The sequence below is a fragment of the Oncorhynchus masou genome, unplaced genomic scaffold, assembly GCF_036934945.1.
Source record: "Oncorhynchus masou masou isolate Uvic2021 unplaced genomic scaffold, UVic_Omas_1.1 unplaced_scaffold_2048, whole genome shotgun sequence".
NCBI lineage: Eukaryota > Metazoa > Chordata > Actinopteri > Salmoniformes > Salmonidae > Oncorhynchus > Oncorhynchus masou.
In genome coordinates this window covers 59,853-77,194 of record NW_027008536.1, presented here as the reverse complement: position 1 = coordinate 77,194, position 17,342 = coordinate 59,853, and the positions used below count along the sequence as shown (strand labels likewise).

General features: G+C 48.8%; 1 protein-coding gene across 2 annotated transcripts; it reads right to left on the bottom strand.

Moving 5' to 3' along the window:
* Window positions 1-2,144: 2,144 nt before the first annotated feature.
* LOC135532824 (tripartite motif-containing protein 16-like) lies at window positions 2,145-15,869 on the bottom strand. Of its 2 annotated transcripts, none has more exons than XM_064960257.1 (6): window positions 15,188-15,869; window positions 14,658-14,753; window positions 11,024-11,266; window positions 3,276-3,699; window positions 3,091-3,150; window positions 2,145-2,859 (listed from the first exon to the last, which is right to left on the bottom strand). In XM_064960257.1, exons 1-6 carry the CDS (start codon window positions 15,782-15,784, stop codon window positions 2,342-2,344), a joined length of 1,938 nt encoding a protein of 645 aa, XP_064816329.1. In that variant the 5' UTR covers window positions 15,785-15,869; the 3' UTR covers window positions 2,145-2,341. The 2 variants fall into 2 exon arrangements, with proteins under 2 accessions (XP_064816329.1, XP_064816330.1); XM_064960258.1 differs by having other exon boundaries at window positions 3,276-3,435; window positions 15,188-15,868.
* Between the last annotated feature and the right edge of the window lie 1,473 nt (window positions 15,870-17,342).

Sequence of the window (17,342 nt, the reverse complement as noted above, 5' to 3'; positions counted from 1 at the left end):
ACCTGGGGATATTTGTTGGATCCGTCACAACAGGTGATGAGGACCTCATCCTCAAGCTGCACAAAGAAAGCCAGGGACTGCAGTGTGCTCCAGTCTCCAGCAGGGGGCAGTAAAACCCTATGGACCTGAAAGGGACTGCAGTGTGCTCCAGTCTCCAGCAGGGGGCAGTAACACCCTATGGACCTGAAAGGGACTGCAGTGTGCTCCAGTCTCCAGCAGGAGGCAGTAAAACCCTATGGACCTGAAAGGGACTGCAGTGTGCTCCAGTCTCCAGCAGGAGGCAGTAAAACCCTATGGACCTGAAAGGGACTGCAGTGTGCTCCAGTCTCCAGCAGGAGGCAGTAAAACCCTATGGACCTGAAAGGGACTGCAGTGTGCTCCAGTCTCCAGCAGGGGGCAGTAAAACCCTATGGACCTGAAAGGGACTGCAGTGTGCTCCAGTCTCCAGCAGGGGGCAGTAAAACCCTATGGACCTGAAAGTGACTGCAGTGTGCTCCAGTCTCCAGCAGGGGGCAGTAAAACCCTATGGACCTGAAAGGGACTGCAGTGTGCTCCAGTCTCCAACAGGGGGCAGTAAAACCCTATGGACCTGAAAGGGACTGCAGTGTGCTCCAGTCTCCAACATGATTCAAAAATGTATGTAGAACCATAGTAAAGACCAGTATGGACTATCAATACAGATACTGTATGTAGAACCATAGTAAAGACCAGTATGGACTATCAATACAGATACTGTATGTAGAACCATAGTAAAGACCAGTATGGACTATCAATACAGATACTGTATGTAGAACCATAGTAAAGACCAGTATGGACTATCAATACAGGTACTGTATGTAGAACCATAGTAAAGACCAGTATGGACTATCAATACAGGTACTGTATGTAGAACCATAGTAAAGACCAGTATGGACTATCAATACAGGTACTGTATGTAGAACCATAGTAAAGACCAGTATGGACTATCAATACAGATACTGTATGTAGAACCATAGTAAAGACCAGTATGGACTATCAATACAGGTACTGTATGTAGAACCATAGTAAAGACCAGTATGGACTATCAATACAGGTACTGTATGTAGAACCATAGTAAATACCAGTATGGACTATCAATACAGATACTGTATGTAGAACCATAGTAAAGACCAGTATGGACTATCAAAACAGATACTGTATGTAGAACCATAGTAAAGACCAGTATGGACTATCAATACAGGTACTGTATGTAGAACCATAGTAAAGACCAGTATGGACTATCAATACAAAGTGACCATTTAGAATGAGGCCCAGTTCAATGAGAGGAAGTCTTAACAGAAATGGGGGATGACAGACAGGAAGTGGGGGGGTGGAGATCCAATATATTTTTGTGCCAAACACTAAAGCATGATATTGTAATAAATCTACACCCTATTCCCTACGTAGAACACTACTTTAGACCTGGTCAGAAGCACCGTAGTGCACTACGTAGGGAATAGGGAACCATTTGGAACAGAGACAGTAATTCCCCTGAACATCTTCCTCATCTGGTTTCTTGAACAGCCCTTCACTCCTCCCCTCTTCCTCCCCTCCTCCCTCTTCATTCTATTCTATCAGCCACACCACTAGCTCACCTCCACACAATACATTTACAAGTTAAAGACACACCTTGGAATAAATAACAAAGGAAAACTATTACTAGATGAAGTTGAGTGTTTTTTATTATTTCCCATCACCATAAATCATATTTAATCACTGAACAGTAGCAGACCTAACTTCATCTGTTCCTGACTCTGGATAGTGGATTAAAAAGACCATCAATCTCCAATGATATTAAAGTACTATTCTGAACATTACTGATATACTGAGTGGCAAGTCAAGATATCTGCTGGTTTTATTGTTTGGTCAACAGCACCACCTGCTGGACAGGTTTAATGTTGCTGGACTGAGCAGTATGGGAGGATGAAAGATGACACATTTAGGGCCGGTTTCCTGGACATCTACATTGAACATACTGTTTAGTCCAGGACTAGGATTCATCTGTGTCTGGGAAACCAGACCATATAGTTTAGTAGAAAGGAAGTGATACCAGCTTGTAGTGGGCTGACTAGTCCTGAATTGTCCTTTAGTTCCTGGACCATTTTCCATGCAGCTCCAGGTGACAGAGAACTCATCAATTAGGACCGAGCCAACAAGCTGATCAATGATACTGAGGAGAATTACATAGAGACAGAGAACCAACTGAGAAAACATATCAATGGTTCTGAATGACAACCAATATACATCAACACCAGACATCATGATTCATGGAAATGTACAAGATTAAAACATTGCATTGAATTTTAATTAATAACAAATCAGTTTACAGTTTAACCAGCTCAGCAGAACCATTATAATCATAGAGACCAAACCCAGGATAGAGGGGCTGAGTGAATGTGGTCTGGACTCTGTGGAGGAGGGTCATTGTGTCAGAGACACTGTAGAAGGACAGAGTACCTGCCTTGTGATCCAGGTACACTCCTACTCTGGAGGACTGAGGGCCTGATACTTTAGTCTCAACATTATTGTGTCTGAAACAATAACCATCACTAGAGCACTTTAAACTCCAGGACTTGTTATTGTATCCAAATCTACCATCTCTCTCTGTTCTGCTGATGTCTTTATATGAGACTGCTGTAGCAACACCACCAGTCCTCTCCACCTCCCAGTAACAGCGTCCAGACAGACCCTCTCTACACAGAACCTGCCTGTAGTTGGTGAATCTGTCTGGATGGACAGGATATGGTTGGACTTGGCCTGTACAGGTCACCTTTCTGTTCCCTTCAGACAGAGAGAGGAGTGTGTTTGCTGTGTTTGGGTCCAGTGTGAGCTGACAGGAATCTGGGAGAAGAGCAGAGACCAATGAGGGGAGTCAGAACAATAAGTTAAGTCAGATACTGTATCTCCCCTGTCTTTGATTAGAGCACAGCAGAGATCAAATCAGAGAAATATGAGGAGTCAGATAGAGACCCAGTCTTTGATTAGATCTACTATTGCTATTTATTTCTAGAGGGATTGTTAGGAGTGTCAGTAAAAAGAGACTGTTAGTTACTTCACAATAAAGAGACTCACATTGTAACAACTGTTCTCTGGTCTTGGGCTCTGGAGGCAGTACAACATCCACTATATTCACTACAGACACACAAACACATTGACAGAGAGAGGGAATGTTATCATCAGACCATATTCCACATGTATATGACTAGTAGGGAACTTTCAATGGTCTAAAGTTGATGTTCTTATTGTTTTCAACACACCTGTAGTGGAGATCTTGGTCCATTCTCCTTTAAGGAAGTCTTCTAGTTTCTCTCTCAGTTCAGACACAGTCTGACTCACATCTCCAAAGTACTGAAGAGGACGGACAACGATGCTGGGTAAGTCTGAAGATACACTGATACTGGAGAGAGACTGATACCTCTGGAGAGAGAGAGAGAGAGAGACTGATACCTCTGGAGAGAGAGAGAGAGAGAGACTGATACCTCTGGAGAGAGAGAGAGAGAGAGAGAGAGAGAGAGAGACTGATACCTCTGGAGAGAGAGAGACTGATACCTCTGGAGAGAGAGAGAGAGAGAGACTGATACCTCTGGAGAGAGAGAGAGAGAGAGAGAGAGAGAGACTGATACCTCTGGAGAGAGAGAGAGAGAGAGACTGATACCTCTGGAGAGAGAGAGACTGATACCTCTGGAGAGAGAGAGAGAGAGAGAGACTGATACCTCTGGAGAGAGAGAGAGAGAGAGACTGATACCTCTGGAGAGAGAGAGAGAGAGAGAGACTGATACCTCTGGAGAGAGAGAGAGAGAGAGAGACTGATACCTCTGGAGAGAGAGAGAGAGAGAGAGAGAGAAAGATACCTCGGGAGAGAGAGAGAGAGAGGACTGATACCTCTGGAGAGAGAGAGAGAGAGAGAGACTGATACCTCTGGAGAGAGAGAGAGAGACTGATACCTCTGGAGAGAGAGAGAGAGAGAGAGAGACTGATACCTCTGGAGAGAGAGAGAGAGAGAGAGAGAGAGATACCTCTAGAGAGAGAGAGAGAGACAGATACCTCTGGAGAGAGAGAGAGAGAGAGAGAGATACCTCTGGAGAGAGAGAGAGAGAGAGACTGATACCTCTGGAGAGAGAGAGAGAGAGAGACTGATACCTCTGGAGAGAGAGAGAGAGACTGATACCTCTGGAGAGAGAGAGAGAGAGACTGATACCTCTGGAGAGAGAGAGAGAGAGAGAGAGGGGACTGATACCTCTGGAGAGAGAGAGAGAGAGACTGATACCTCTGGAGAGAGAGAGAGAGAGACTGATACCTCTGGAGAGAGAGAGAGAGAGAGACTGGGACCTCTGGAGAGAGAGAGAGAGAGAGACTGATAACTCTGGAGAGAGAGAGAGAGAGAGACTGATAACTCTGGAGAGAGAGAGAGAGAGAGACTGATAAGAGGGGGGACGGACAGAGAGAGAGAGAGGACGGACAGAGAGAGAGAGAGAGAGGGAGACGGACAGAGAGAGAGAGAGAGAGAGACGACAGAGGGAGAGAGAGACGGACAGGACAGAGAGAAGAGGGGACGGACAGAGAGAGAGAGAGAGGGGACGGACAGAGAGAGAGGAGAGGGGACGGACAGAGAGAGAGAGAGAGAGGGACGGACAGAGAGGGACAGGAGAGAGAGAGAGAGAGAGAGAGGGGGACAGAGAGAGAGAGAGAGGGACGGACAGAGAGAGAGACGGACAGAGAGAGAGGACGGACAGAGAGAGGAGAGGAGAGAGACGGACAGAGAGAGAGAGAGGACGGACAGAGAGAGAGACAGAGAGAGACGGACAGAGAGAGGGACGGACAGAGAGAGAGAGAGAGAGAGACGGACAGAGAGAGAGAGAGAGGGACACGGACAGAGAGAGAGGACAGACAGAGGACAGGAGAGGAGACGGACAGAGAGAGAGAGAGACGGACAGAGAGAGAGAGGACAGAGGACAGAGAGAGAGAGAGAGGACGGACAGACAGAGAGAGAGAGAGGGACACGGACAGAGAGAGAGAGGAGAGAGGGACAGGACAGAGAGAGAGAGAGAGAGGGACACGGACAGAGAGAGAGAGAGAGGGACACGGACAGAGAGAGAGAGAGACGGAGACACGGACAGAGAGAGAGAGGGACGGACAGAGAGACAGAGAGAGAGAGGGACACGGACAGAGAGAGGGACGGGACAGACAGAGAGAGGGACGGACAGACAGAGAGAGAGAGAGACGGACAGGACAGAGAGAGAGGGACACAGAGACAGAGAGAGAGGGACACGGACAGAGAGAGAGAGAGGGGACAGGACAGAGAGAGGGGGACGGACAGAGAGAGAGAGAGAGAGGGACGGACAGAGAGAGAGGGGACGGACAGAGAGAGAGACACGGACAGAGAGAGAGAGAGAGAGGACAGAGAGAGGACACGGACAGAGAGAGGACAGAGAGGGACGGACAGAGGACAGAGAGAGAGAGAGGGACACGGACAGAGAGAGAGAGAGAGAGGGGACACGGACAGACAGAGAGAGAGGGGGGACAGGAGAGAGAGAGGACACGGACAGAGAGAGAGGGACGGACAGGACAGAGAGAGAGGGACACGGACAGAGAGAGAGGGACAGACGGACAGAGAGGGGACACGGACAGAGAGAGAGAGAGAGGGACACGGACAGAGAGAGAGAGAGACAGACAGGACACGGACAGACAGAGAGAGAGAGAGGGACACGGACAGAGAGAGAGAGAGAGGGACACGGACAGAGAGAGAGAGAGGGAGGGACACGGACAGAGAGAGAGAGGGGGACACGGACAGAGAGAGAGAGGGGGACACGGACAGAGAGAGAGAGGGGGACACGGACAGAGAGAGAGAGGGACACGGACAGAGAGAGAGAGGGACACGGACAGAGGACAGAGAGAGAGAGGGACACGGACAGAGAGAGAGGGGGACACAGGACGGACAGAGAGAGAGAGACACGGACAGAGAGAGGGACACACAGAGAGAGAGAGGGGGACACGGACAGAGAGAGAGACGGACAGAGAGGGGACGGACAGGACAGAGAGAGAGGACACGGACAGGACAGAGAGAGAGAGAGAGGGACACGGACAGAGAGAGAGGGGGACACGGACAGAGAGAGAGAGGACACGGACAGAGAGAGAGGGACGGACAGAGAGAGAGGACACGGACAGAGAGAGAGACAGGACAGAGAGAGAGAGAGAGGGGACACGGACAGAGAGAGAGAGGGACACGGACAGAGAGAGAGGGGAGGGACAGAGAGAGAGAGAGAGGGACACGGACAGAGAGAGAGAGGGACACAGACAGACGGACAGAGAGGGAGGGACACGGACAGAGAGAGAGAGAGACACGGAGAGAGAGAGGGACACGGACAGAGAGAGAGAGGGACACGGACAGAGAGACGGGACAGAGAGAGGGACACAGAGAGAGAGAGGACACGGACAGAGAGAGAGAGAGGGACGGACAGAGAGAGAGAGGGGACACGGACAGAGAGAGGACAGAGAGACACGGACAGAGAGAGAGAGAGGGGACACGGACAGAGAGAGAGAGGAGAGGGGACACGGACAGAGAGAGAGAGAGGACACGGACAGAGAGAGAGAGAGAGAGGGACACGGACAGAGAGAGAGAGAGAGAGGACACGGACAGAGAGAGAGAGGGGACACGGACAGAGAGAGAGAGAGAGGGACACGGACACAGAGAGAGAGAGAGAGAGGGACACGGACAGAGAGAGAGAGGGGAGGGACAGACAGAGACAGAGAGAGAGAGGGACACGGACAGAGAGAGAGAGAGGGACACGGACAGAGAGAGAGAGAGGGGACGGACAGACAGAGAGAGAGAGAGAGAGAGACGGGACACGGACAGAGAGAGAGAGACACGGACAGAGAGAGAGAGAGGGGACACGGACAGAGAGACAGAGAGAGGGGACGGACAGAGAGAGAGAAGAGGGACGGACAGACAGAGAGAGACAGACAGAGGGACACGGACAGAGACAGAGAGAGGGGACACGGACAGAGAGAGACAGAGGGACAGGACAGACAGAGAGAGGGACAGACAGAGAGAGAGAGGGGACACGGACAGAGAGAGAGAGAGAGACACGGACAGAGAGAGAGAGGAGAGGGACGGACAGACAGAGAGAGAGAGGGGACGGACAGACAGAGAGAGGACACGGACAGAGAGAGAGAGACAGAGAGGGACACAGGACAGAGAGAGAGAGAGAGGGGACGGACAGGAGAGGGAGACGGACGGACAGAGAGAGAGAGGAGACACGGACAGAGAGAGAGAGAGAGGACGGACAGACAGAGAGAGAGAGACAGAGGGGGACACAGGACAGGACAGAGAGAGAGAGAGAGAGGGACACGGACAGAGAGACAGAGAGAGAGAGAGGGACACGGACAGACAGAGGAGACAGAGAGAGAGGGACACGGACAGAGAGACAGAGAGAGAGGAGAGGGACACAGACAGACAGAGAGAGAGACAGAGAGAGAGACACGGACAGAGAGAGAGACAGAGAGAGAGGGACACGGACAGAGACAGACAGACAGAGAGAGAGAGGGACACGGACAGAGAGAGAGAGAGGACGGACACGGACAGACAGAGAGAGAGAGAGGGACACATGGACAGAGAGAGAGAGAGGGACACGGACAGACAGAGAGAGAGAGGGGACACGGACAGACAGAGAGAGACGGGACGGACAGAGAGAGAGGGACACGGACAGAGAGAGAGGAGAGAGAGACACGGACAGAGAGAGAGAGAGAGGACGGACAGAGAGAGACGAGACAGAGAGGGACACGGACAGAGAGAGAGAGAGAGGACAGACAGACAGAGAGAGACAGACAGACAGAGGGACACAGACAGAGAGAGAGAGGGACAGAGAGAGAGAGAGAGGGACAGAGAGAGAGAGAGGACAGACAGAGACAGAGAGAGAGAGAGAGGGACGGACAGAGAGAGAGAGAGACAGACAGAGAGAGAGAGAGAGGGACAGAGAGACAGAGAGAGGACAGAGAGAGAGAGAGGGACAGAGACAGAGAGGACGGGACAGGACAGAGAGAGAGACAGAGAGGGACGGACAGAGAGAGGACAGAGAGAGGGAGAGACAGAGAGAGAGGGACGGAGAGAGAGAGAGAGACAGGGACACAGAGAGAGGGAGAGAGAGGGACACGGACAGAGAGAGAGAGAGGACAGGGACGGACAGAGAGAGAGAGGGACACGGACAGAGAGAGACAGAGAGGGGGACACGGACAGAGAGAGAGAGAGAGGGACACGGACAGAGAGAGAGAGAGAGGGACACGGACAGACAGAGAGAGAGAGAGGGACACGGACAGAGAGAGAGAGGGACACGGACAGAGAGAGGAGGAGACACAGGACAGAGAGAGAGAGAGAGAGGGACAGAGAGACAGAGAGGGACGGACAGACAGAGGGACACGACAGAGAGAGACAGAGAGAGAGGGGGACAGACAGACAGAGAGAGAGAGAGGGACACGGACAGAGAGAGAGAGAGGACGGACAGAGGACGGACAGAGAGAGAGACGACAGACAGAGGGGGACGACAGAGAGAGAGAGAGAGGGGGACGGACAGAGAGAGAGAGAGGGGGGACGGACAGAGAGAGAGAGAGAGGGACGGACAGGACAGAGAGAGAGGGAGGACAGAGAGAGAGAGGGACGGACAGAGAGAGAGAGGGGCGGACAGAGAGAGAGAGAGAGAGGGGGACGGACAGAGAGAGAGAGAGAGGGACGGACAGGCAGACAGAGAGAGACAGAGAGAGAGGGACGGACAGACAGACAGAGAGAGAGAGAGGGACGGACAGACAGACAGACAGAGAGGGACGGACAGACAGACAGAGGGACGGACAGACAGAGAGAGACGGACGACAGACAGAGACAGAGAGAGAGAGACAGAGAGGGGACGGACAGACAGACAGAGAGAGGGACAGAGAGAGAGACAGAGAGAGAGGGACGGACAGACAGAGAGAGAGAGAGAGGGACAGAGAGAGAGAGAGAGAGAGGGACGGACAGAGACAGAGAGAGAGAGACAGAGAGAGAGAGAGGGACGGACAGACCCACAGAGAGAGAGAGAGAGACGGACAGACAGAGAGAGAGAGAGGGGGACGGACAGAGAGAGAGAGGGAGGACAGGACAGACAGACAGAGAGAGACGGACAGAGAGAGAGGGACAGACAGAGAGACAGAGAGAGAGAGAGGGGGACGGACAGAGAGAGAGAGAGAGAGGGGGACGGACAGAGAGAGAGAGAGAGGGGGACGGACAGAGAGAGAGAGAGAGGGGGACGGACAGAGAGAGAGAGAGAGGGGGACGGACAGAGAGAGAGAGAGAGGGGACGGACAGAGAGAGAGAGAGGGACGGACAGGCAGACAGAGAGAGACAGAGAGAGAGGGACGGACAGACAGACAGAGAGAGAGAGAGGGACGGACAGACAGAGAGAAAGGGACGGACAGGCAGACAGACAGAGACAGAGAGAGAGGGACGGACAGACAGACAGAGAGAGAGAGGGACGGACAGAGAGAGAGAGAGAGAGAGGGACGGACAGAGAGAGAGAGAGAGAGAGGGACGGACAGAGAGAGAGAGAGAGAGAGGGACGGACAGAGAGAGAGAGAGAGAGAGGGGCGGACAGAGAGAGAGAGAGAGAGGGGGACGGACAGAGAGAGAGAGAGGGACGGACAGGCAGACAGAGAGAGACAGAGAGAGAGGGACGGACAGACAGACAGAGAGAGAGAGAGGGACGGACAGACAGACAGACAGAGAGGGACGGACAGACAGACAGAGGGACGGACAGACAGAGAGAGAGGGACGGACAGGCAGACAGACAGAGACAGAGAGAGAGGGACGGACAGACAGACAGAGAGAGGGACGGACAGAGAGAGAGAGAGAGGGACGGACAGACAGAGAGAGAGAGAGAGGGACGGACAGAGAGAGAGAGAGGGACGGACAGAGAGAGAGAGAGGACAGAGAGAGAGAGGGACACAGAGAGACGAGAGAGACAGACAGAGCAGACAGAGAGACAGACAGAGAGACGAGAGAGGGGCGGACAGACAGAGAGAGAGGGGAGGACAGAGAGAGAGAGAGGACGGACAGACCCAGAGAGAGGGACGGACAGAGAGAGAGAGGAGACAGACAGACAGAGAGAGAGAGGGAGGACAGAGAGACAGAGAGAGAGAGAGGGGACGGACAGAGAGAGAGAGGACGGACAGAGAGAGAGAGAGGGGACAGGACAGAGAGAGAGAGAGGGACGGACAGAGAGAGAGAGGGACGGACAGACAGAGAGAGACAGAGAGGGACGGACAGAGAGAGAGGACAGACAGAGACAGGAGAGAGAGAGAGGGGGACGGACAGAGAGAGAGAGAGGGGGACGGACAGAGAGACAGAGAGAGGGACGGACAGGACAGAGAGAGAGAGAGGGGGACGGACAGAGAGAGAGAGAGGGACGGACAGAGAGAGAGAGAGGGACGGACAGAGAGAGAGAGAGAGAGGGACGGACAGAGAGAGAGAGAGAGGACGGACAGACAGAGAGAGGGGGAGGACAGAGAGAGAGAGGGACAGACAGAGAGAGAACAGAGAGGGACAGACAGAGAGAGAGAGAGGGACGGACAGACAGAGAGAGAGAGAGGAGAGAGAGGGAGGACAGACAGGACAGACAGAGAGAGAGAGGGACGGACAGAGAGACAGAGAGAGGGACGGACAGAGAGACAGAGAGGGACGGACAGACAGACAGAGAGAGGAGGGACGGACAGACAGAGAGAGAGGATGGACGGACAGAGAGAGAGACGGACAGAGAGGACGGACAGACAGAGAGAGGGACGGACAGACAGAGAGAGGGACGGACAGAGAGAGAGAGGACGGACAGACAGAGAGAGGGACGGACAGAGAGAGAGAGGGACGGACAGAGAGAGAGACGGACAGACAGAGAGAGAGAGAGGGACAGACAGAGAGAGAGAGGACGGACAGAGAGACATTTCCCATGAAGTTAATTTCATATCACATGTAACAAGACAGTTTAGTTACCTGGAGGAAATGGATGTGATCCTCTGTGTGTGAGAGCTGCTCCAGCTCAGTGCTTCTCTTCCTCAGCTCAGCGATCTCCTGCTTCAGTTGCTCCCTCCTGGACAGGAGTCCTTCAGCTTGACTCACTTGAGCCTTCTCTTGGGCTCTGATCAGCTCCTTCACCTCAGAGCTCCTTCTCTCAATGGAGCGGATCAGCTCAGTAAAGATCTGATCACTGTCCTCCACTGCTGACTGTGCAGAGCGCTGGAGAGAGAGAGAGGGACAGAGAGAGAGAGAGAGAGAGAGAGAGAGAGAGAGACAGACAGAGAGAGAGAGAGAGAGAGACAGAGAGACAGAGAGACAGAGAGAGACAGGTTCAGTCAGAACTCTGCTCTCCAGGTCCACCAGGCCTTGTTCTCCCTCCTGGACAGACAGGTACAGGACACCTCTTGGTCCTGCTCTACTCTCCTCCCTCCTGGACAGACAGGTACAGAACACCTCTTGGTCCTGCTCTACTCTCCTCCCTCCTGGACAGACAGGTACAGAACACCTCTTGGTCCTGCTCTACTCTCCTCCCTCCTGGACAGACAGGTACAGAACACCTCTTGGTATATCATATATATCTCATTTCATCATTCAGAACTTCCTGGACAGAAGCATATCTTTGGGAGGACAGGTCCAGCCTGTTTGACAAAGATAAACAAAGGATCTTTTTGCTGGACAAAATAATCAAATGTAATGTTTTTTACCAAAAAAAAATCTACATGGACAGCAGAACAATTAAATACATATCACGTTAAACTTTAGATATTATCTGTGTCATTTATAGCCTGTTTGACAAAGATAAACAAAGAATTTTACAAATTTGTGCTACAAATTATCAAATGTGTTTTTATAGCCTGGCACATGGAAAGTAAAACTGTGATCATTAAATACAACGTTAACTAGATATTATCTGTGTCATTTATAGCCTGGCACAGATAGTAAAACTACATTAAATACAACGTTAACTAGATATTATCTGTGTCATTTATAGCCTGGCACAGATAGTAAAACTACTGTAGCGACCCGCACAGACAGCTGTGTGTTATGTGTTCGGCTAGTAGCTGGTTGTGTTGTACTTACCAGTTCCCAGTGTTCGCGGGGTCCGACATGCCAATCAACCTGCTATCTGCCAATCACAGGAATGCCTGGGATGTTCTGATGCCGGGCATCCTGGTGGTTGGCGGAGTGGCGTGGAGGGGGCGGGGCATTGGAAGTTAAGCTTCAGCCTTTGTTCTCTCTCTGACGTCTGGGCTTCACAAGAGAAGGTCCCGATTGGCTTGTGGGGTATCTTTCATTTATTTGGCGTGAGCTCAGGCCAAACAGTAGCCTGTGTAAAGTTGCTAATAAACCGTCAATTCGTAACTCAATCCTCTGTCTGGACAATTGTTCCTTTATGATCGAGTCAGGTCATTACACTACATTAAATACAACGTTAACTAGATATCATCGCCACATAACTTATGTCGAATTTAAAAGACACCGTTACCGTTAGTAACGTCTGTTACACTGTAACTTACAGGCAGCCTCACATAAAAACCTATTGGTTAACAAAGCTTTGATTATGACCAAAGTCTATAGTAGTGAAAACTCTCTCTCTCTATTCTAACTTACCACACATTCACATCACTGCCTCGACATGAATGTGTCCTGTCAGAGCCGTTTCCTGTCCGTTAACTGTTAACAGTCTCGAGCCACAGCTTAACCAATGAGCTACAAGGAGGACTGACAGTCACGAGCGGTGCAGCAGCCTCTGCAGCAGCAGCCTCCCCCCGGGTCCTAGTGCCCGCCCGGTAAGACGGTTAAGATGCGATGGAACGGTTGACGGAGAGAAAATAAATCACAGAGAAAATATATTGACTGATATATTGAATTGTTTAGGGAAGCTTTAGCTTTGGCTTTAATACATTCTGAAAATACTTGAAAATAAAAATAATAGTAGCCCTCCTCAGGAACAACAAAACCCTCACAGACCAACTTCTTCTTCTATGATATAATGGAGGTCCTCAAATCTTATTTTGGGGATATGGAGGCGTCTCGTGTGGCCAATAGCCTGGGGAAATGCATAGCGCCAAATTCAAATAATACGCGATAAAACTCAAACTTTCATTAAATCACACATGCAGGGTACTCAATTAAAGCTACACTCGTTATGAATCCAGCCAACATGTCAGATTTTAAAAATGCTTTTCGGCGAAAGCATGAGAAGCTATTATCTGATAGCATGCACCCCCTGAACCACCTGAACGAGATGTAAACAAATGAATTAGCGTCGCCGGCGCTACACAAAACGCTGAAATAAAATATAAAACATGCATTACCTTTGACGAGCTTCTTTGTTGGCACTCCAATATGTCCCATAAACATCACAATTGGTCCTTTTTTTCGATTAATTCCGTCCATGTTTACCCAAAATGTCCATTTATAAAGCCCGTTTTGATCCAGAAAAAAAACAGCTTTCCAAAACGCAACGTCATGACAAAACATTTCAAAAGTTGCTTAAAACTATGCCAAAATACTTCAAACTACTTTTGTAATCCAACTTTAGGTATTTTTAAACGTTAATAATCGATCAAATTGTTGACGGGGCGATCTGTATTCAATAACAGCAAGTCAACAATACATGCACGGTTTTCTCTCTTCCATAACATAATCCACAGTGTCACCTCTGCCTCTTCTTCGTTTCACCAATGATTAACTTCAACCCAAAGACTGGTGACATCCTGTGGAAGTTGTAGGAACTGTAAACTGGGCGCTATCTAATTTCCCTTGACAAAGACAATTCAGGGAACTGCCAGAGGGATTTTTGTTTTTCTGAACAGTTTTTCCTTGGGCTTTTGCCTGCTACATAAGTTCTGTTATAGTCACAGACATGATTGAACCAGTTTTAGAAACTTTAGAGTGTTTTCTATCCACACATACTAATCATATGCATATACTATAGTCCTGGCATGAGTAGCAGGAAGTTGAACAACAAAACCCACATGCTTTTTATCAAAAAGTAGAAATGCTGCACCCTATCCTTTAAGAGGTGTGGTCCACAAACCAACATTAAAACCCTCACAGACCAACTTCTTCTATGATATAATGGAGATCCTCAAACCAACGTTAAAGGTGCATGGCGCCACCTACTGTTCTGGAGTGTGTTCAATCACGGTTTACACCTCTAAATCCTCCTACCGAACTCAGTACTTCTGAGAAAATAAAAGAGTCCTACTAACTTCTAATAGACCCTCCCCATCCCCCAAATCACTTCCAAGTGTAATGTTTACTGTTCATTTCTGATTGTTTATTTCACTTTTGTTTATTGTCTATTTCACTTGCTTTGGCAATATAAACATATATTTCCATGCCAATAAAGACCTTTAAATTGAATTGAGAGAGAGACAGTTCCATTTTAATGTATAGGGGGCATGAGTCAGTCATGGTTACTCATGGTTATGTGATGAGGCAGCCCAGTTGGTTACATGAACCAGTCTATTCTCTGAAAGGGGTCCAGACAGCCTGTTCCCAACAGTTGGGTCAGTGGGATTGGATAGTGGCCCCCCTCTCTCTCTCTCTGACTGGAGGAGAGAAGTGAAATGGTGTGTCTCCTCTGGTCAACAATACTCACCTTGAAAGACTTCACAGCTTTTTGGAGCTTCTTCAGCTCCTTCTCTCTCTCCTGGAATCTCTGCTGGACCTTCTGCTGACTCATCCCCAGCTGCCTCTGTGGAGAATCACTCTTCAATGAGCTATCAAGCTTTATTAGTCCAGTAGATCAATAGTATAGTAATGTGACATAGGACCCATAGAGAGGAAGGTCTACAATCCTGAGGAAGTCCCTTTACAATATGATATTATGTTGCTATGTGAATGATTGTAGTTTTTATGGTAGGCCTACATGTATCAAGGGGTTGAGACTGAACTTTGGACTCATAAAAGGCCATTCAGAATGATAATAGTGATTGACTTTAGAAAATGGTGATACATTTGGAGAATCTGGGTTAACATATCTATATACTCAAGGTTTGTGTTCATATTTGTGGATCCATTTCATATTGTATATAATATAATGATCTCATATTCAAACATATTTAGTTTCTACTGTATCTTTAATTCTTTGTTTATCAGACAGTCACCAACAAGTTGTTCTGGTCTTACCTGTTTCTCAGTCCTCTCTGCTGCAGCTGACACTGTATCATGGCCTTTATGTTCATCCATTGTACACAGATAACAGATACACTGCAGATCGGTACGACAGTAAACCTCCAGCAGTTTGTCATGATGAGAGCAGATCTTCTCCTGTAGTTGTGCGGTGGCTTTGACCAGCTTGTGCTTCTTCAAAGCAGGAGATTCATAGTGAGGTTGGAGGTGAGTCTCACAGTAAGAGGCCAGACATGCCAGACAGGACATGAGGGCTTTCTGCTTTCTGGTCCCAGTGCAGACATCACACGCCACATCTCCAGGTCCAGCATAGCACAGAGCAGGAGGGGGAGCAGCCTGGAGTCCTGTCTTCCTCAGTTTCTCCACCAGCTCAGCCAACATGTTATTTTTCCTCAGATTAGGCCTTGGAGTGAAGGTCTCTCTGCACTGAGGACAGCTATAGACCCCTTTCAGAACATCCTGATCCCAGCAGCCCTCAATACAGCTCCTACAGTAACTGTGTCCACAGGGAATAGTGACCGGCTCCTTCAGTAGATCCAGACAGACAGAACAACAGAACTGGTCCTGGTCCAGCAGAACTCCCTGTTGAGCCATTTGGACGGTTGTTCACTCTCACACAGACAGACGACAGAGAGACTCAGATCAGTTTAGTTTCCTCAGAAGAGAGTTTGTGGGAAGGGGAGGGACTTCCTGGTTCTGCCAGAGGGGTGGGGTTAGAGGGAGGGAAGGAGGGAGTGAGAGAGGGAGGGGTTAGAGGACGGGAGGGAGAGAGAGAGGCAAAGTTGAGAAGGAGACAATATTTTAGTTCCTAGGTTAGGACCCTTAATATGGAATAAATTAAATAGAGTGGTTAGAATATATAAAGGGTAACAGTTTCTATGAAGTCCATATCTATAATTATTTTAATTACCTTTATAATGCCTTATAACTTTATTTAATCAGGCAAGTCAGTTAAGAACACATTCTTATTTTCAATGACGGCCTGTGAACAGTGGGTTAACTGCCTGTTCAGTGGCAGAACGACAGATTTGTACCTTGTCAGCTCAGGGGTTTGAACTTGCAACCTTCCGGTTACTAGTCCAACGCTCATAACCACTAGGCTACCCTGCCGCCCCAATAACTCACTTGTCTATAATAATTAATAAGTAGTTGTAATGAGGAGGGTCAACTTGATATTGATACAATGTACTGTAGGTGAAATGAATACTGTATGTATTGACTGATCATTGAGAATGAGGTAATACTTTACATTACAGTGTGTTTATTACTGACAGGTCTAGGGTCAGGGTTAGAGAATGATGTAACACTTTACATTACAGTGTGTTTATTACTGACAGGTCTAGGGTCAGGGTTAGAGAATGATGTAACACTTTACATTACAGTGTGTTTATTACTGACAGGTCTAGGGTCAGGGTTAGAGAATGATGTAACACTTTACATTACAGTGTGGTTATTACTGACAGGTCTAGGGTCAGGGTTAGAGAATGATGTAACACTTTACATTACAGTGTGTTTATTACTGACAGGTCTAGGGTCAGGGTTAGAGAATGATGTAACACTTTACATTACAGTGTGTTTATTACTGACAGGTCTAGGGTCAGGGTTAGAGAATGATGTAACACTTTACATTACAGTGTGTTTATTACTGACAGGTCTAGGGTCAGGGTTAGAGAATGATGTAACACTTTACATTACAGTGTGTTTATTACTGACAGGTCTAGGGTCAGGGTTAGAGAATGATGTAACACTTTACATTACAGTGTGTTTATTACTGACAGGTCTAGGGTCAGGGTTAGAGAATGATGTAACACTTTACATTACAGTGTCAGTTTATTACTGACAGGTCTAGGGTCAGGGTTAGAGAATGATGTAACACTTTACATTACAGTGTGTTTATTACTGACAGGTCTAGGGTCAGGGTTAGAGAATGATGTAACACTTTACATTACAGTGTGTTTATTACTGAGGGTTAGAGTGATGTAACTTTACATTACAGTGTGGTTATTACTGACAGGTCTAGGTCAGGGTTAGAGAATGATGTAACACTTTACATTACAGTGTGTTTATTACTGACAGGTCTAGGGTCAGGGTTAGAGAATGATGTAACACTTTACATTACAGTGTGTTTATTACTGACAGGTCTAGGGTCAGG

Bases quoted from the DNA above. Each gene is read 5' to 3' on its own strand.
- LOC135532824 (XM_064960257.1), bottom strand. From the start codon at position 15,784: ATGGCTCAACAGGGAGTTCTGCTGGACCAGGACCAGTTCTGTTGTTCT. The intron at 14,754-15,187 runs GTAAGACCAGAA...GATTCTCCACAG, and splicing joins CAGAGAGGACTGAGAAACAG to AGGCAGCTGGGGATGAGTCA. The intron at 3,700-11,023 runs GTAACTAAACTG...CTCTCTCTCCAG, and splicing joins ATCACATCCATTTCCTCCAG to AGGTATCAGTCTCTCTCTCT.